This window comes from Cyanistes caeruleus, chromosome 2 (genome assembly GCF_971803275.1).
Source record: "Cyanistes caeruleus chromosome 2, bCyaCae1.hap1.1, whole genome shotgun sequence".
In the NCBI taxonomy this organism is placed as follows: domain Eukaryota; kingdom Metazoa; phylum Chordata; class Aves; order Passeriformes; family Paridae; genus Cyanistes; species Cyanistes caeruleus.
In genome coordinates, this window is record NC_141702.1 from 67,958,896 (window position 1) to 67,979,841 (window position 20,946).

Genomic DNA, 20,946 nt, shown 5'->3' on the forward strand with positions numbered 1-20,946 from the left:
CCTGATTTTTGGAGAGGAGGCTGAGCTGCAATTTCTGTTGTGTTAAGGAGTAGTCAGAGGAACATTCTGATACCCAAATTTGGTTTGTAAATGTGCTTAGGCAAATGAACAACGAGTGCTTTGGATCTCATTATCGTATGTCTGAACACAAAAACATTCAGTTATAATATGAGGAGCCTTGCTTTCAATATTATTGATTGTACTTAACAGTGCTCACAGATAATATAATCAGATTAATAGTAGGCATGAAACAGAGAAGCAGTGCAAAAAAAAAAAAAATACCTAAGAAATTATTTCCAAATATTTTCTCAAATTAATTTTCTTACCTGGCTTTTATAGTATATTTGCAACACTGTTACAGTTACCTTATTCTAAAGTACACTGCAGTATGTGTCTGATCAAACAGAACATTTGGTTGGAATCTAATTTGAACTAGACACACTAAATGAAGGTGAAGATGTTTTCAAGCTGAAGGGAAAGATAACATTTCAAGTTGCCTATCAGAATTTTGCATAGCTGTTAAATAATCCAAAAAAAGAAATGTTCTATATATATCAAACAGCTTACAAAAAAAAAAAAAAGGGCTTTATGTAGTCGGTAAATTGACAATACTCTTAATCCATGTGAAAACAATGGGAACAACATCCAATGTGGGTCACTGAAAACTTTTAATTCCTTTTCTAAAGCATTAAATATATACATACAGAAGCAAAACTCACCATGGACACGGATGAGTTGAAGTATATATCATGTTTCAGACGACTGTGTATCATCCAACTGGTAGTCCATTATACCATCTGCTGATGATGAAAGATTTTGCCATAACCATAAAGATCTTAAAAAAAATAAATAAATAGAAAAGTCAAAAGATAATCACACACTGAAGAAGTTACAACTGCATGCTCCTTATTCAAAACACAGTTTCCCTGTTTTTAAAGCATACTATTAAAACAATAACAAAAGAGCCTGTTCTACATCATCACCACCCAGCAAGAGGAGGATGCACGTTCCCTTACAACCACTTCAATGATATTTGCTCAGATACTTCATTTGCAGTTATTTAACGTATTTTTTGACTACCAGCTGACTTCAGGATTCATGTACTTTTTCACTGTTGTTTAACAATGACACTTGCATGCATTGGCATTTTCTCAAAACACTATTTTTCAAGTGCTATTTTCCTTTTCGTTTCATTTATGCAGGACCCCACCACACGTTTTCTACCAAAACACAAAATCTGCATGCCAAAATTGATTACAAAGGTGGATGATGGGGATGACTGCTGCACGTGAGCAGGCAGCTGACAAAGCCAACACTTCTAATGCAAGAGACACGACTCAACTTGGGATCATGGCACATGCAGAACAAGGGACACCCACCATCCCATCAACAGAAACTATGAATTCCTTGTTTCTCTTCTGCTAAACACAAAGGCCAGAGTGTTGCAAAGCCTTATTGAGGATCTGATCCCCAGAGCTGCGTTTTTAAGCATTGATGATTGGCAGAACAGCAAGAGAGGTTGATTCTAGGCCAAGTGGCTGTATAGCACAGAAGCAAAAGCCAATGGAATTTCACTAAAAAATTTGTATCAGCAATTTTCAGGAATCTCGTTTTCTCTCAATCCTTAGTAGGCCTCCTTGAAAGAATTTTTATACAGAACTATTTTTTCATTGTTCTCAAAGTTCCCAGAAAGTGCTACAATTTAAACTAAAACACTGGCTTAAACCAGAAAACCTGACAAATTTGGGGTTCTTGAGTTTTGTGGTTTATGTTTGTTTGGGGTGGGGTTTGTGTGTCAGTTATTTGTTATTGTAGTTGTCTGGTTAGTGGGTTTCTTTTGGATTTTGTTTGCTCAAAGCAAAAAGGGATGGGAGGCTTCCACCACACTAGATGTATCCCATTTCAGTAGTTTCAGATTAAAATATTTCCTCTCAAAAGAGGCTTTCAATTTTAATTATATTTAATGCCAAATCTTTGGTTAAAAGAAAGTTAGGATTAAAGTGAAAATGTAACCCCAGCACAGTGGTTCCTCTCTCATGGAACTCTTTTTAAGTTGTATGTTCCAAAACACACTTTTCATCAGATAGAGAATGAGATTTCAAGAGATTTCAGGGACCTCTCTGAAGTGAGGTTTTACATTTTCCATAGAACTGCAAAGAACTTAAAAACGAAGAAACTGATTCTCTTTACACCTGTTATGAAAACAACTTAATAAAATGAATATAATTTTCTGATAGACTATTTTTGTCTTCATCAATCACATTTTTTTTTTGACATCCCCGCACTCCCCCCGTCTTCTGCAATTTTACATCTGAATTCTGTTGAAAATGTAAGGACACTAATATGACCCTTCCAAGTATTTAACCTTCCTAGTCTGCTCTTTTCCTCCAAAAACCCACTAAAAATGCTGAATGTTGGGTTCAATTGAGTGTAAATGAGTAGAAAATATCATCACACAAATTTAGAATAACCAACTCTTATCCAGATATTTTTATATAAAGGAATTAAATTCTTCCTTTTCTTAATATTGAGAGTATTTTTTCATGGTGGAGACCAGCATAAAATTCAAAAAAAGTATGCTTGGGAAAGGAATTTTACTCACATACAATAGTTTTTGTTGCATGTGTTCTAAATATTTTTCTGTACTCATTTTCTAATGCTCTTTCACAGGACAAAATTATGTATTCTCAAGTATAATAAGGCTTTTTTCAAACAATCAGGAACTTTTAGCAGGTCCTACAACAAGCTACTTATTGCTGCTACATCTCACAACTCTGCAATCTTTTCAGCACAAATGAACAAGAGTGAGGAATTGGTCCAATCCAAGAAAAATATGTGAAAAACTTGTTTGGTTTTTTTTAGGCAGATCTGTTTTCTCTCCTTAGAATACTACCGAACCCAAAATACTACTGTAATGAAGTACACAGGGGTAGGCACAGAGTAAGACAGTTATTATATGACTATATTAGTATTTTAAACCAATATTTCATGTTCACAGCTTTGCTATGCCAATGCATTATATGTTGCCTTTTAAACAAGCTTTTAAAATTTTAGGCTTTCTAAAGAAAAAAGACAAAATTAAATTCATATAAAACATGAAAAATGTGTAGCAGAACCAATACAGTTATTTGGGACATTATCTTTTTTTTTTTCTTCTCAAAGCCTGCAAGAACTGTACCTTTATCACAAGCTCTTTCTAGAACTTATTTAGAGAAAGTGATCTGTTATTTCATTCATCATTTTCAGCTGTGCACCTATGACAAGGCACCAGGCTAGCCCTGCCAAGACAGTAAGGTGGGCAACCGGATAATTAGTTTTTCCTTGAACAGACTTAGAATCCACTGAAGGACTTCCTTCCAGGTGATGAAAGAACTAAGAAAAACAAACAAACAAACAAAAAAATAACCCCAAACAACAACAGTAAAACTAGGCAAAAACCTGTAAAGTTCAGCATCTCAGAAAACTGTGAGTAGATAGTTTCCCATTCTCCTAGTTCTTTCCTCCAAAAAATATAAAATTAATGTGAGAAATCAGAGCCTTTTTTTATATTAGTATATCTTTACTATAAAGCAGTATATTCTACAAAATTTTCAGGAGCTTTGCAGATTCCTCTCTGCAGTGTGAGAAGCTGTAGTATGTAGAAAGCCATCAATGTGCACAATGAACAGGGCCTGGTAAGGTGACTGCTGCAATTGTATTATAATTTCTGAAGAGCAACATCTTTGTTTAAATAATTACACTGCTGTAACTTGGAGGTAGATGCTGTTTAAAGTGAATGCACTCATATGTCAGTGGACTAGCTGCATAGAGAGGATCAATCACTGTGACTGTCAATACAAGAGAACTGACTTGCTGCTGGGAAGTGCAAAGTTATTAAAACGTTTTAGCAGAAGCCCCTGACCATCATTCAGTCATATGAGTGAAGGGTTTGTCTCACAGGACTAGATTCCTGAGCTGCACTTAAGGATGCTTTAGTGACCAATGTAAAAAGCTGGAAATGGTGTTTACACATTCTGCTGACAGCCTTAATCCATCAAGAAGATATCTGCAGAGTCAAAACAATACAAGTTTTGGCTGTCCTGTGGTATTCTGACTGCCCATAAAATAAAAAGCCATAAAAAGACTTCAATGTTTTCAAATACTTTAAGAGCATGAAGGAAAAAAACCCCAAACTTTGCAAGGACTAACATCATTGTATTTTTTTGAATATGCACAGAACCAAATACAGTATTACTCCCTACAAAGAGGCTTTTTAAGGAAGCTACTGAATATTAGCAAATATTTTAAAAGTGACAGAACACCTGAAATACAAACAACTAAAAATCTGCTCGCTGTAGCCACAGTCTAAACCTTCAGCCAGCTCCTGCAAGACCAGCAGTACTCCAGCTACAGGGACTGGCACGGGTACCCACCTCAGCGCCAAGGGCAGGCTGCTTCCAGAGCACAGCCTCTAAGGTCCATAAAGCACAAAAAGAATGAATCTGAGAAAGAAGTAAAAATTCTATCCTAGATCCACGTCTCAGAAATGTGGAAGGAGTTTTAGGCACATCTCACTGTCACTGCCACAAAAGCCTTTGTAAAAACCGGCAATTTCGTGAGCGTCTTATGCAGCTACACAAGCACCCAGACAGAACGCGACTGAACAACTGATTTCATTAATTAGAAAAGTTGCTTTGGAGGAACTGAACATTACTGACAGAAGCAGTTTGCAAGCATTGTTCTCTAATGAAATCTAAACTGTCATTTCAACAAAGGCAAAGAGGTTTTTTCCTAACGAGCAACCTGCACTGAAAACTAATTAGAAGCCGTAGGTATTTTGCTGCCCTTCCTGCTCGGTGAAAGGCAAATCTCGAATAGCCAATTGCAAATGGCTCAGCTTGTACAGATAAAATTAACAAGTCACTCGGACACCCTTTATTGTCAGTTGACACAAGCCTGTCCCAGGGCTGCTGATCTGAAGGGGCAGAGTGGAATGTGGTCATTCCCACAGCCTGCCTCTGCTGCTCTGCACAGTGCATGTTGGAGACACGCTTGGATGCTGGATACCTTCATTTTCATTCCTTAAAAGTGCAACACAGAGGAGAACGCTCTTTTGTACCTGCATCTCTAATTGTAAGTAGAATTATTGACTCCTTTTCTTCTTTAAATCAGTCAAACCAGTGGTTACTACCTGGTATAACATAAGGAAAAGGAAACAGAAAAACCCAGCAGTGCTGCCAGCCACACACTGTGCAAAGCAGGATGGGCACGCCGTGCGAATGCATACAAGTGCTAAAGAGCTTTCCTGAAAAAACAGGGAAGCTACATGTGGTTTTCAATCATGGGCTATATTCAAACTGATTGCTATTTATACAGTTTTCCTTATTTAAATGGAAACTTCTCATCAGGTTTGGTTCTACTGAAATTTTTATCAACAACATGCAAAAAAGGCAGTTGATTATTCAAACACACAGAAAAACAATAATATATAAATTTTTTACAAAAAAAAAACCTGGATGAATTTATCCCCTCAAAATGATCAAAACTGGATTGTATTCAAATGACCAAGAATTTTGGCCCCAAATAACTTGTTTTAATCAAGTTTTGTTTTATGTTATGAATATATAACATTTTAAACAGTGTAATAGCACATTATTGCTTGAAACTCTCAAGTTTGTTTTAAGAGTGAGACCTTATAACAACAACATCTAATGACTCCTGATAAATGATAATGAGTCCTTTGGTCTTTAAACAAACTGTACTAGCCACTGACCTATTTTCAAAGTTTAACCAATTCAGTTTGGACTTATAACAAAAAAAAAAAATCTGCTATTCAGAGGAAAAAGAATACGATCTTCTATTAAAACGCTATTTTCCAAAAAGAAAAAAATGTAGAAAAAAAATTGAACAAAGCTGCATTTGAAGCACATTTAATTAAAAACACATCTGGCACTATGAATTAAAAAACAAAAATTAAAAAATTCTGGAACCAGTCTCCACCTCCATCATGAAGGGCAGACTGCTCCGAGAGCAGAGGTTTTAAGCTGAGTGCAAAAAGACTCAGATGGTACCAGAGGATGAAGTAAAAAAATGGTTGTGGATTCACTTCACTGTGTGCAGTTTTAGATTGTACCTGTGTCTTACTGTCATTGCCACAAAGACCTTGCTAAAAATTGGCAATTTCCTGAGTGTCCTATGCAGCTCTACAAGTATCCAGAAGGAATACAAATTAGTAATTTTCACAAAGAATTGGCTGACATTAACTTTCCAAACAACTCATTTTCACTCAAAGGAAGAAATTCTGAACACTTCACTTGTAGCAGAGCAAGTGAAACTATAAAATGTAATTTACATTTCTCTTGCATCTTTCTCTGCATTTTTCTCATAGAGATCCCCCACCTTGCTATATTCTCATTCAGTGTTTGTAATGACTTTAAGGCTATCTGCCTCAACTCTTCAACACTGTGTGATATATAAAATTTTTTATTATTATATTGTAATTTATTCGAAATTTCTAGTAACAAATTGTTTGCAAAGCATGTATTTGTATCCTCATATTATATGAACCAAATAATATTTTCAGGAACTAGAAAAACTCCCATGCAGCCTGTTGTGCTACGTAACACTTAAATGTGAAGTTTTTCTGTACAATGTTTTTTGCACAAAAAAATTTCTCCACAAAAATTAGCACCTTTTGCCTGTGTGAGATATGAATAAAGTAGAAGAAGAAATTATCAAGTCAGAAGTGATGGCTTGAACACATATTCTATCATTTAGAAATAATAGTTTAAAAAATGTTAAAAAAACCAAACCAAAAACCCCACAAACAAACAAAAAAAGTAACCATAAAACCGCAACTCCTTAACCAGGAGATAATCCTTAATCAGGGCTGATTGTGGATGGAGTTTGAAAGCAGAATCATCTTACTCCCACAAAGTAGCAATACTGTTGTTGTTAGCATGTGCCCCCAAATCCAATCTTTTAGTGAAATGGTACAATAAACCTCTACACAGATCAGTGATATCATCACTTGTTAAAAAACAAATAAAACACAAAACACCCAACCTTGAAATACTCCCTATGATATATCAGTTATATTGTTATAAAACTTCTCTAGGAGAAATCATGTTGCAACCACTCCATGGCACCTCTTCCTTAATGCACATCAACACCAGCAACGTGGATTTGGACTCTGAAGTGAGGGGCCAAGACTGATTTTAACTTCTTCAGAAGTCACTCACCCTCCTCTACAGTAGTAGGAAGAACATCCAACCTGGTGCAGCAAATACCCACTATTTGGGTACACTATTTGGGATTACAAAATCTGGAAACAATCCTGGTTTCTTTGAAGCAAAGGTAAAATTTAAGATGTGGGTTAAAAACCAAAAGTAGTAAAAAACCCCCAAGGATCTTACAGATAGAGGTTCAGACTAGAAACACAGGAGCGTTTCTCAAAGAATGAAGCAGACAGCAATGGAGAGAAAAAAAAAAATAAAAACTAAGTGGGAAGCAGTTAAAAATTGTTGCTACAGCACTTCATCTACTTTGTGGATGTCTTACTGAACATTTCAAATGTTGATTTACCCTGATACTTGCCTGTGATGTTATAAGTAGTTCACAGGACACCAGTTCAGAGTGCAAGTTTTGGGGAGAGAAAAGGAAAGAACCTCAAATCATGGAATATAGGAACCAAGAAAATTACTTTTTTGTCTCTTGGGGAAGGGAGGCAGCTGGCCTATTTGTCAGAGCTCTTTCCTTACAGGAACCAAATACATAATGGAATCCCTGAGACACAGTCATCACATTTTCTCATTTCTAGAACAACTGTATTGGAAGCAGGATCCTGAAAGTAGGAGTGAAATCATAAAAGATGGAAAGAATTCGAGTTATAAAGTTTCTTTTTTTAAAAAATTTTCTATTTGGTGAAAATACTGTATTTCAAAATCACTAAGGACCAAGTAATTTTTTTATAATTAATAAGACATACAATAGTCAAAAAGAATTTAAGGTAGCAGAGAACATTCATCAGTTCACAATACTCTTTAAAGAGCTGAGCAAATTAGTTGTCTTCTTTCACTAAGGCACAAGTACATATTGTACAAATTCCAGATAACCACGTTACATTACTAATTTCTATATGGGCGATAAAACACAATGCTTAAAAACCTGGTTTTATTACTGCTTTAGCATAACTCTTATTTTAACTTAACCCCAGGCACAGAGAAAGAGAGCGAGAAAGCAACATTTTCCCTCAAAATTCTAGTGCTTTCCTAACCAAGATGTTGTTCACCAAATCTTGATTCATCTTTTTCTGCATTACTCTTGCTCTGTTACACTGTCTAGGAAGGTTCTTATTTTAGGAAATAAGAAGGGACAGAGAATATTTGTTCTGCTAATATGATCTAAACAAATAAGATAAAGAACTCAGATACTACAAGGATGTACTGTTCCCTAAGTGGTAGCTTTATCAGTAATAATTACGAGAATAATTTACACACAAAAATTATTCTAGAGAGATTAAAGGCTTGTGCTAAACTTATAAAAGCCATGACCTAAAGGCTAACCTTCAAATATTAAAAAAAGCTTCCAAAAGGCAAAGAAAAACATGCTGTATATGGAAAGATAATAATTTCATAAACTTTAGTCAGATGTCTGAAGAAGCATATCACTCCTGTTTTCCTTCATTAGAATAGAAATTCGAAATGCAGATCGAAAGAGAAATCCTAGTTCTCAGCCTTGATAGACTCCAACAGAAAACTCTGTAACTACTCTTTATCCCATAACTTTTCTGTAGATGGAAGAGGTACAAATGCTTGTATTTGAGACAGGCATAATTTGTATTATGCTTGCATAAGAGACAGGCATATTTATACACTCAAAAAACTCAACTCCTTAACCTCCCTTCTCTGTGGATTATAACTTTGTTAATTCAGCCAGTCAGGCCATAGGTTTCTATGCCAACGGAGTCTTCTGCTTTCCAAGACCCAGAAAGAATCCCTCAGTAACTGCAAAAAATTATACTTTCAGGGAACTCCAGGATATTTAGCCCAAAACCTGACTTTATTTCTTGCCTGGAAACCCAGACTTGAGGAGTTCAGCAGAGTTCAGTGGCCCACACGCTCAGAAAGACCGCGGTGAGCACAGCAGCAAAGCCTTCTTCCTCTTGCTGTGGGCAGGCCAGCCAGTGTCTACCTGCACTCAGGAGATCAGGCAGTGTCTGGAGAAAACTGTGACACCGCCCTTTGAACAGTAAGCACCACCAGGTACTGCCAGAAGTATTCGCTAACACCATCCTGTACCATCCTGCCTTTTCCCCATGCCCTCTGAAATAGGCAACTGCTGAAGAAGGAGAGCATGAAAATGTAACATTACATATCACTTAAAAGCTAACTCATCAGAGAGGAGAATGATTTCAAGGCTGGTAGAGGCTTAAAAGACAGGTTATTGGGTTTTTAGTACATTCTATTTCAAACTCCATGACACAAAAAAAAAAAAAAAACAAACAAAAAACCCGAACAAAAACAAGCAAAAAACAAACACCACCCCCAAAAAATTCAGCAGAACATCATCAAAGAAAAATGCTTCCATTAAACACAAGGTTCTTATTTGGTGGTCACAGTTCATCCCTTATTTTCCACGATCATACATCCTTGTAAATGCTTTATACAGAATGACAGGATAATTGTGTTCTTAACCAACCCTACGAAACCTGTGATCCTACGAGAGTACAGAACACTTTTGTAACTGGTACCAAAACGGTAAGGGGGAAAACAAAAAGCAGTTATGACTGATTAAATATTAGAAATTGCACAATTAATTCCACTTAACAATTACAATCTGTCTGTTGTCTCTCTTTTATTTTTTTTTAATCAGATTACGTGTAAAAAGAGATTTGAATTTCATTCAAGCATGTTCCAGAGTGGTTTTCTGGAACTACAACTTTAAGAAAACCTCAGAATTGTGTTTTGTTTTGTTTTTTTTTTCCTTAAGAGACATCCTTTTTGCGTGGAAGATGATTAACCATATTGTATTATCAATTCAAATAATTACTTAAAGTAATAAAATATTCTGAAAAACTAGTATAAATTTTGAATACACTCAAAAAATTTGGTGTGTTTGTTTCCAAAGAATAAGTTATAGGGATGGATGGGGGAGAATTGGTTTCTATTTAGATTAGTGTTTGCTTAATTTTGTCTTTAACAAAGAGTTGAGTTCTTGTTAAAAAAATCCTGTTAACTAGAATTGTTTTAAGTGTTTCATTCACATCAGAGCTCTGCTACTGCTGTTGTTTTTAATAAAAAGAATATTCTATTTCTAGACATTCTCCACAGAAAGCCTATTGAACTTTGTGTCCATTCATTTTGAAATAAAATTAATAAAGATCAATCAATACTATCTACAGCCGTATCTGCAACAGTACATGACAATTCTGACAGGGTGAGATCTAAAACACTATATTTTCCCTCCAAGTAGAATTAACCAGCAATTCTTCAGACACTGATGACAGGGAATTGTGTTTATATTTTAGATAGTGACCATGATAAGCTAAACATTAATGACCTTCTCTTTCCAGGCAAAACAAACCATTTTTATAACAGAGTTTGTTTCTCCAAAGGTTTCTAACAGACAGTAATTGTAAATGTATGATTTTAATCTCATCTTGAGGAATTTGTGCTGAAGTTCACTTTGTACATCCAGCCAAACTAAAGATTTTCGTGCCCTGTGAACTGAAAACATTTGATTCTTACAAAGATGCTAACATTTTTCTTTATAAATCATAGTGTAAGCTAGCAAAGTGAGACAACTGAAAACCTCCTAATAAGAAATACATCCATAAATTCTCAATATTATAGGTGTTTCTTCCCAAGAAAAACTTATGTATGAGTGTCTGATTTGTTTTTATTTATTTTCATGTTTTTCCTTTGCTTAGGTCTTTGTCACGCTTGAAACAGCTTTAATGGCTTTTTAAACACATTTATTTCAGAAGTTTGTAGTAATATAAGAGAATTGTTCTGCCCCTGAAAGGAGTCCATTGAGCTGAGACTGTCACCTCTAACAGTAGCCAAAATCAAATGCCCAGGCAGTAACATAAGTTATCCACAAGAATAATCCACCTATTCCCTGGCTTCCAGACACGACAGGATCACTGAGCCACATATGGTGGTGGCTTCTGTATGTAGTATTATCTCCATCTCCTAAAATCCCTCTGCAAATCTTTCCGTTTCCCTCACTATTCCACGTAAGTTTACACCATCAGCAAACCTTGCCATTCGGCCCGTCCCCAATTAAATATATGTTCACCTGAATGAGCATTTTTAACGTCAAGTTAATGAAAATTTGTAATATCAGATACAATAAAATCATGATAATACAAGATGAAGAAACATCCTCATTACAAGGGGGTTTGTCTGTTTGTTTTCTCAGTTCTCAGGAAAAAACTCTCCAAAAATGGAATGCAGATACGAGTCCAGTCTCTAACTTATGAGGTTTCCACAAGTTTCAGGATGAACAGGTAGTGCAAACAGACAGCAGTAATGAAAGAAGGCCTATTAAAAATGGGCAAGAAACACTAAGCATTAACCTGCTTTCCCTTGCAGCCATTCCATCTGCTGGCACCAGGAGTATCTGCAGATCTGTCCTTTCCAAATCAGGTCCAGCCAGAGAGAGGATGACAGGAAAAAGTAGATTACATAAGACAGAAAAAAAAAAAAAAAAGAACTAATAAAGTTTAGTTATTTTCTTTGCTTATACAACAAACAGTTTCAAATTCAAGATCTAACTGAACATTCCTACATTAGGGGAAAAAAATTAAAAAAAAAAAAAGAAAAGAAAAGATGCTGTTTTAGCAGCAAAGAATAAAAGCCATATTCTGGCAATGGTTGAATTTCCTGTGCATGTGAGAAAGGAAAAGAGAAAGCAATAGAGCTTCGAAAACACCTTTTTTTTCCTTCTATAAGAAAATGTCACAAAAGGAAAGCCCCATTGCTGTGAAAAATTGTCAGTTATTATTTTCCTATAGACAGAGACTTTATTGACTGGACATTAGATACTGAGAGAGGTGAAGATGTGAGCCTACAATGAGGTCTGCCCAAAACTAATTGTGCCTGGGGTTGGATGGACGGCTTGGAAAATGCTCTTCCTGTAATCCATCACAGGAATCCTGTTGGTTCCCATCACCAAGTTAAACAAAGCATCCAGTGGCATTCCTGGTGATAGAGGAGCTGTCCACAAAAGACTTTACAAACCAAATGAATTTTTGTATCTGCCTAGTGAGATCTGGAGGAGGTCTACATTTCCAGGAAAGACAGAAAGGCTCCGAAGAAATGTCCTGCAGGAGCAGAGAAACACAGGGGAACATGTAAAAATCACTGGGGGTACCACCAGATGGCAAAAACCTGTATTCACAACTGGTAAGTTTCTTTCACCTTTCTTCTACCTTAATATTCCAAGGTTCTCAGAGCAATCTAACTTTTTAAAAATCAGAAAATTACAACAATGCAAAGAAGAACACCATAAAACTTGACTCTATGGAACATGTGTTCTTGCACTGCTGGCAAAGCCCTCGAATGACCTTTTCAAAGTCTTGAGTACAACCTGTAGAGTGGCCCACTGTGCCAGAAATTAAGTAATATGCCATTGGCAGGGTTCAGGAAAACAAAGTTAATGAGGCAGTTGTGTTACTGGGACTGCTTCCTGGACCTCCCCTAATGCTACTGACTACACAGCTTACTACTGCTGCTTCGTGTGTGCGCCCATAAATATGCAGGAAGTGTTAGAGAAATACTGAGACGTAAATACCAAATCCCCAGCTGGGATTCTGTTGCATAACTTTGAAATTTAGGGAAATCTCCCTGATTTCAAAGACCTAGCACATCCCTAAGCTACAGGATCTTAAAGACCCCTTAAATCAACCCCAATAATGTATCTTGTGATACAGAGTAAGACTAGATTTAAAGGGGCAGGAAGCATTCTTGTGGTAAGAGGGGAGGAAAACTTACAAAGTGAAAGCCCATGAACAATAATCATATTTTAGGGGCTCATGACAACAACTCCGTAAATTAAGGAAAGTACAAATCAGTGCACATTCCGGGGCAGCAGCTGCTGCTGAGCAAGTACCTGCACACCAACTGAATGTCCAATTTCTATATTCGATACAGGGACAGAATTTGTCACAGTGCCCCGCTGCTGGCAACTCCTGAGAACAAAAAGCACAGCAGAAGAAAGGCAGAAACAATGCTCTCTCAGTATCAACAGCTTGGTACTTCTACAGTATTTACAGGGCAATGCTGCCAAGACATCGACCTCCAGCCAAGCCTAGAGAATTAGTGAGGTTCAGCACAATCCCCTTGTAAAATCTGCTGGTGAGTCACTGTCACAAACAGCTTTCTGCTCGTTTTGCCAATGAGGAAGAGGCAGGAAAGGGATGAATGAACTAATGAATAAATGGTTTGCGTATTTCTTTTCTCTAATATTCTGGTTCTGAAGAGGACACAGGTGAAGAGAAAGCAGCAGCAGTTGCTCAAGGCTATCACACATGAAAAATAGTAAAGAAAAGGGTCAGAGAAGAAGATATGACATGGTTCCAGACAAAAAGATTAATGTCTTCTGAAGAGAATCTGACTCTCAGACATATTATCAGCATAAGCATTGCTTAACAGTTTTGGGCCTGAATAAACAATGTCGTATCTTCTTCATTGCAGAGCTTTTAAAATCTTTCTTGTTTAAAAGACAATCATAAAATAGTTTGGGTTGCAAGGGACCTTTAGAGGTCATCTAGTCCAATCCCTCTACAATTAGAAGGGACACCTTCAACAAGCCCAGGGTACTCAAGAGTCCTGTTTAACCCGACCTTGAATCTTTCTAGGGTTGGGGCGTCCACCACCTCTCTGGGCAACCTTCTCCAGTCTTTCACCACCTTAAAAAAAAAAAATATATATATATAAAAAAATAAAAAATTGCCTTCTATCTAATCTAAATTGAACCCCTTTCAGTTTAAAACTATTAGCTCTTGTCCTATCACTACTGGCCCTACAAAAATGTCCCTTTCCAGCTTTCTTGTAGGCCCCTTTTGTGTACTGAAAGGCCACAGTAAGGTCTTTCCAGAGCCTCCTTGTCTCCAGGCTGAACAACACTATCTCTCTCAGTTCTTCTCCATAAGAGAGGTGCTTCAGCCCCTTCATCGTCCTCATGGCCATCCTCTGGACTTACACTAAGTATGTACTCTCTTAAGTCTGGGATGTCTTTTTTCAATTACTACAACTATTCTGGATTTCCAGATAAATATATTTAAATAACCCTGCATATCATAAACAGCTTTATTAAGTTATGACTGGGCAAAACTCCAGTTGTACATATCCATACATCAACAAATTAAAAAAAATTAATCTGTGCTTCTTAAAAGCAAGGATAGGATCGGTAAAATCCATTAAACTTTGACTTTAAGGCATGAAAATTACCTACCAGATACAAAGCCACCTTCAATGTCATGTGAGAAAATAAGTATTTTAAAGGACTATTTTTTCCCTATGAAGAAGTAAAAGGCAAAATTTCCCTTACAGCTTGTGCCAGATAGAGAGCTTGTACATTTTTCTATGAAATCTGCTAACATCTCACAGATAACTTACTAATTTTTCAGTTCATTGCTTGGCTAGAGATACCTAAATTAAATTTGGACATGTCACATCCTTGGAGTCACACTTTTATACTGGGAGAGTGTCAGGAAGAGATCTGCTTTCAAAGACAGCAGTGTCAGCAGATGCTGTTGCAATCAGGGTACCACACTGACTTTCATCAGTAAGATAATCCATTCCTTGCTTCAAAATACCATTCCTGCAAGGCCTTGAGAAATTCTCTTAACCACTTATACATGCCACCTTCAAAAATGAGTCAGGTTATAGAAATTACATCAAGAACCCAGTTTAATCAGCATATATCTGGATTCAAATGAATCAAATCTCCCTGAAAGGGATTCCCGTTTCTTAAATGTATATATTTGTTTCTGAAAAAGGTAAATTTAAATTAAAGGAAATTTAAATACATATTTTTAATTGCTTCCTGCTTTAAACGTGTTGAGCAATTCTGAATCACTTAAAATGCTTTGGCATCTAGTCAAATAATATGAAAAATGAAAATTAATTTTTTTCATTTTCCTTTTTCTGTTGTCAAGATGCAAGTTTTCTCTGGTTTGTCATCTTCCGGGAATGGCCAGTTTTACTAATCACAGAAAGCTCATTTGGCTATTTACAATCCTCTTGTGGTCCATAAAAGGCAATTAAAACAAAACTTCACGTTAAGATGTCTTTATCTCATCAGACGCATGGATGATTCAATTCTGCTTAATTACTTTGATGTCCAACTGGAATAAACTTGGTTTAAGATAGCAGAAAAAAATGAAGGAAACAAACCAAAAAGGATGACGGGAGTCAAGGTTCCCAAATACTTTCATCACAGAAATGCATGTCTGTTACAGCTACAGGAAACCTTTACATAATGAATCATCATTAACATTGCATGTTTTTGTCAGAAATTCACAGGGACAAAGCCTCAACTACAGGAACAGAATGCCAAAGAAACATGAAACTACGCCCCTCCATTCCAGTGCACTAACTTATGGTGCCTCCAGGTACCTCTCCATAACTATGGTGATTTCTATTGGAGGAGCTGAAGTCAGTCAAGAATTCAGAGACTGAAACTGAGAGTAATTATGATTATTTTATAATCAAAAGCAGGTTTTGCAAAAAAGATTCTTCAGGAAATCTGTGTGTCTGTCTACCAAGGCAAAGAGGTGCTCCAAGGCACGTATATTCCTCTGGATTTGTGCCAGCAAAAGTGATGTGACATTCCAGAATTATTTTAAATGGTTATTAAAAGAGAAGAATGGTTCCCAACTATTGAAGGAAAATAAAAACCTAAAGATATCTCTCATTTGCAACAAATCCCACGCACCATATTCATTGCTTCATTATCAGACGAGAACTTTTACTATCGCTTTGTACTCAGTTATTTGTAAAGTAGCACTTAAACGTAATGGACAAGTTTTCACTCGCTCCTGAAAACATCCAGCAGCAATAATGTTTGATATACATTTATTGGCAGTACACAACACGAGGGGTTCTGCCTTACCATCACAGGATAATAGATGATGGTTTGAAGCTTTCTGTATTTTTACTTATGGATGCTAGCTTTGGAGCAGGCTGCAGGCCCATGGCCTCTCAGTCCTGCCTGAGAAGCTAGCCTGAGAAAATTCATAGGAGGATTTCAAAACAATCCTCAGAGACAGAAAACAACTGCCAGGTGCTGTTTGTCTGTCCTCTTGTTTTCCTTGCAGGAGAGAGTCAGGGGGGCAGAGTGCCCCTGACCAATGATGGTGATGTAGCACTTTGCTAACCAGTAAGAGTTTCTTTTCTGTACTTTTCCACGTATCTGTCTATAAGACAGGCCTAAAGGAATAAACCAGAGGATTCTCCTGTTGTGACTCCCTTGAGAGTCTATGTCGTTCTTTATCACCGTTCCCAATCGGAACGACATTTACTGTTTAAAGCTGCATTTCACATCTATTTCATTTTTAATCATCTCACTTTCTTTAATTCTATCATTTCCTCCCCCTCACCTTTTCTATTACGTGCAGTATGTATAACTCCTCCTGCACAGATATATGCCAGCAGACTTGTCTCCATGCTGCAATATAAGAATGGTAGTAATAGGAAAAGAATCGAAATTTGTCAAAATTTTTGTAATGACTCTTCTGACAGCCAAAAATCAAATTACACCACAATCACCAAAACTTGTTTTTAAATCTCTAATCATTCAGTAATGGGACAACATCAATATCAGATACAAGAGAAATTACTTGTTCCCTAGAAGTTATAGCCTGATGTCAGAAAGCAGGGTTTCCCTATAGAAGAGACCTGTAAATTATATCGTACTTCCTGAAAATCTTCTGGAGTGAATGAGCGATCACAGGCAGAGAATGAGGAACTTCTCATTAACTTCCTTAAAATCACCCTACCAGCTTGTGGCAGAGCTAGGGACACAAAGAATTTTTTCTCTCACTATGGTGCCTATCAGGTGGACTGCAGTAATCCGTTTTTTTTAAATTCTTCCACACTTTGTATTTTCTTGTCATAGCAGATGTTACTGAGGCGTGGAGTAACCACAAGACTAAATAAAGGACACTGCCACAACACTCTGTGCATCTTACACATCAAACAGAACCCTCAGGATCAAACAGGATTACTACGATTAACTGTACCACCCAGAACTGGTACATTAGTTTTTAATTCAGGAGAATGGCATGTGGAAAGAGTGTGACAGGATTATTTTTAGTGGAGGGATTGACAGGAGGGGAAATCCCTCTAAGTCACTCCTGCCTAAACCAAATCCTCAGACAAGGGCTCTGGTGCATCCTCTCTCTGTAGGTAAGAGCCCACCTTGGACTTCCAAAATGCAATTCATTAATTTGGCCTTTGGGAACATACACCGCAGCACTGGAGCAGCAGATTGTGGGGTGAGACTCTTCTGCAGGCAACAGCAAGGCACTCAGTACTATAAAAACATCCAAAGAGGGAATATTTGTTGGGTAGTGTCTTCCTCAGGATGACCAGCTGGCCACAGGCACACAGGAAGGCCTGTCAGCTTTAGTCATCCCAGATCTGCAGGGCATTGCCATCCTCATACCTGGCCACCCTGGAACCTCATTGCCCAGCCAAGGGACTGCTCAGAGAACTTCCTCTTTAGGCCTGATCACACAGGGAGAGGAGAAGTGCATGAAGAGAGAGAATGCAGCTAGGGTAAGAGATGGACCCAAAAGCTAACAACTTCTCCCAGGTCACACAGCACAAGGCTGTGTCTGTGCTATTAGCAAATACTCACACTAGGTCTACCTGGAAAGAAAACTGGAGAAGCCACCTGACAGGGAGAGCAGAAGAAGCCCACCAGAAGTAAGGGACTGCTTTAACCGAAGGCATGTGGTGCCTGTGTGACACAGGAAAGGCCAGCTGGCCATACAGAGGGGATATTGCCACAAACCAGATTTAGTAAAGCACTTGGATACCCCATGTCTATAATGGGAAAAACAGAACCAACAAGCTGTAGACAAAAAGGAGCCAGTCAGAAATCACTCAGAGAAGACATCTTAGAGATGTAAGCAAAGACATTTGTGAAGGAAAGAGAGATAAGCACGCAACCGTTATTGAAATAAAGCAAGCTTCCCTTCTGGCCTAAGCCACAACAGGTAAGAGCCCTAAAAGCATAAGCTGTTAAAGCAGCCATTGCCCAAAGACTTACTCAAGTGCTAGAAAACCCCACCACTCAAGAGAGAGCAGACTGGTCTGAACTGGAACAAACTCTTGACAGGGACATTTCCCCATCAGTTTACAGAAGCTGAAGCATAACAGATGCACAGAGCACGGCTGCAGAGAGGCTGCTCGCCTCGCCTGGTGACAAGGCGATCCTTACGTCCAAAAAAACACTATGGATGTTCTCCATCTCCTCCCCAAAACAAGCTGTAATTTATTTGTTTATAAACAACATCACCTGTCAAACACACAGTTGCAATCTATTTGGGAAACCTGGTTTTATTTTATTTTTGACTGATTTTGTTAGATGTGCGTATCATCCCAATATGCACTTGAATTTGCTTGTTTTATGCTGCCAGACCAGCTCAGTCTGTCCAATGTGTTAAAGCCATGGCCCCTCCTACTTTGGTAACTGGGGAAGGCTTCTAGGTGCTTCTTCTGCCCAAAGTGCAGCACGGGATAGAAGAGAAGACAAAGGCATAAGTTCAAAAAACAAACAAATAAAAAAAAAAAAAAAAAAAAGACACAAAAAAAAAGAAAACAAACACCACACCCATGTCCAGTAATTCCCAGCAGACCCATCTTTATAATGACATTTTCCTTTCTTGACATAGACAACTTTAAGAAGGCTCTGAAATCTGTCAATCTGTAATTCACATAAGCCACAATATGACACAGACCAGGACAGGAAGCACATGACTGAATAATATGACACTAAGGCTAAGAGGAAATTTCTGAACTCTTACATTCTTCCCTGCAAAGCCTCTCCATGCTCACATTTTCATGAAAAATGGTTCTCAAAAGATCAAGTCCAGAGACTTGCAAAGCAGGAAGGAGAGTGATCCACCATGTGAAACCCAGAAAAAGGATTTAACTGAAGCTGGGTGTGCCCACCAGCACCCTACACCCCCCTGCACAGATGTAGGGGAGACAGAGAAAGGAGAAAGTACATCCATCTGCTCTTTCAGTGGGACAAAATGGAGACTTCTCAATTTTTGTTTCCTCATTGGAATAAAACCACAAATTTCAAAGTGCAGTCTAAAAAGCAGCATTTTGGTTTTCAACAGGCACTAGCAATAATCCATTACAAGTGTCAGCTACAAGCTTTTGAAAGCTGTAGATCACATCAGACATCTGCTTTTAAAAGGCAAATTGCTGACTCATTTCTGATCCCCCATGCTTGACATTCACATCCTCTCTTAATGATAGCCCAACCCTTTTGTTTCTTCCCTGCACTTTCTTAAATAAGCTTAAATTAATTGCCCATTAGATATAATCACTGTTGAAGATAATACTGCAACATATTTCAATTCCTTTCATAAATCAAACGCTTTTTATATATTCTTTCATGCTTGTATTATCGTTTTACTTCTACAATGAACCTACCAAATAATTTTTAAGTTTAAATACACATCTTAACTAGTCAAAAACTAATTTTTAAAAAAGTGTTGTTTCTGAACCAGTATAAGCTGAAATTCTGTCTTCCAGTTATCAAACTACACAGGCTGAAAAAAAATTAATTTGCCTTTGGAATAGTTTTAAACAACTCACTATTTATGCACACGTTTTTGAAATCCAGACAGATTTTTAACTTTAAAAAATTAAAAATTAAAATTTGCCTTTACCACTGTGAATTTTAGAGAAACCTTATTCTCTTCACAAGTGTTTCCCACAAAGAGGCACTACCTCAAAACTCAACAATGGGAAAATGTTAAAAATCAAAAAACCACCAAAATTGCCAAACAGGAAAAAGCCAGTTAATTCAATATTAATAAATATTAATATTGAATCATTTAATTATAAATTCATATTAATAAATATTAATATTGAATAATTTCTTAATATTAATAAATAAATATTGATTTAAAAGAAAACTACCAAGAAGGGGGAAAAGAAAATTACAAAGCACGAGGGTCTATGTTTTCTGTTTTATCTGCCTTAAAAACAATGACAAATTTGAGCTAAAATTTCAAACCATTTTATAATCGAAGTAAAGTGATCTCCCTGTGTAGAAAAGAGATCAGGATAAATTCTACTTGCTGTGGACCTGAAATGGGACTTCTGGTATAATTTCATCTGAGAAGCCAGGTCATGACTGTCAGAACCAGGTAACAAAGCAGTAAAAGTAGGCAGCAAGTAGGGACCCACAAGGGCTTTGTGTTATAAGCCCACTACTGATCAGAAAAACGCTAATGCATATGCATATCCCAGTGAGGGAAAAAATATTGGAGTACAACAAAATTATTTTTTCATTAAAAGACAAAAGCTAAACCCATGGAGGCAGCAATGGATATATTTCAATTCCTTAAAGAAATTGGTTTAACCAGACTTTATTTACCTTCATTATGAATTTTGTTTTAGTTACATTTGAAGAGGAGCTAGAGGTATGAAACTGTGTCCTCTGCCTTCAAACTATAAACCACTTCTTGGTGCAGAGGAGAAAAACTGAAAATACCATTAAACAAATCCTGCTGCATGACTATATTTGTGGAAGAGGAAAAGGTATGGATCCAAAAGCAAATATCTCAATGACAAAAAATATATCCAGGAGTCATTAGCAATTCTATTTTTATTTAATTAATAGAATAATAAAAAAAAAGCCAGTTTCATATATCTATTACCTGTAAAAAGGCAGTTTTTAGCTTTTTACCTGTTACTAGGCTTGATCAGT

At 37.1% G+C, this 20,946-nt stretch overlaps 1 protein-coding gene across 8 annotated transcripts in view; it reads right to left on the reverse strand.

Annotated features, from left to right (window-relative positions):
- CHRM3 (cholinergic receptor muscarinic 3) overlaps positions 1–20,946 on the reverse strand; it is a 262,933-nt gene that overhangs the window by 181,994 nt on the left and 59,993 nt on the right. For all 8 annotated transcript variants that reach the window (XM_086877698.1, XM_086877700.1, XM_023923581.2 and 5 more), the window contains one exon: positions 720–835. Coding sequence is in view for 3 of the 8 variants with exons in the window: in XM_086877695.1 (XP_086733821.1) it covers positions 720–751 (32 nt within the window). In the remaining 5 variants the exon portion in view is untranslated. The remainder of the gene's footprint in view (positions 1–719; positions 836–20,946) is intronic.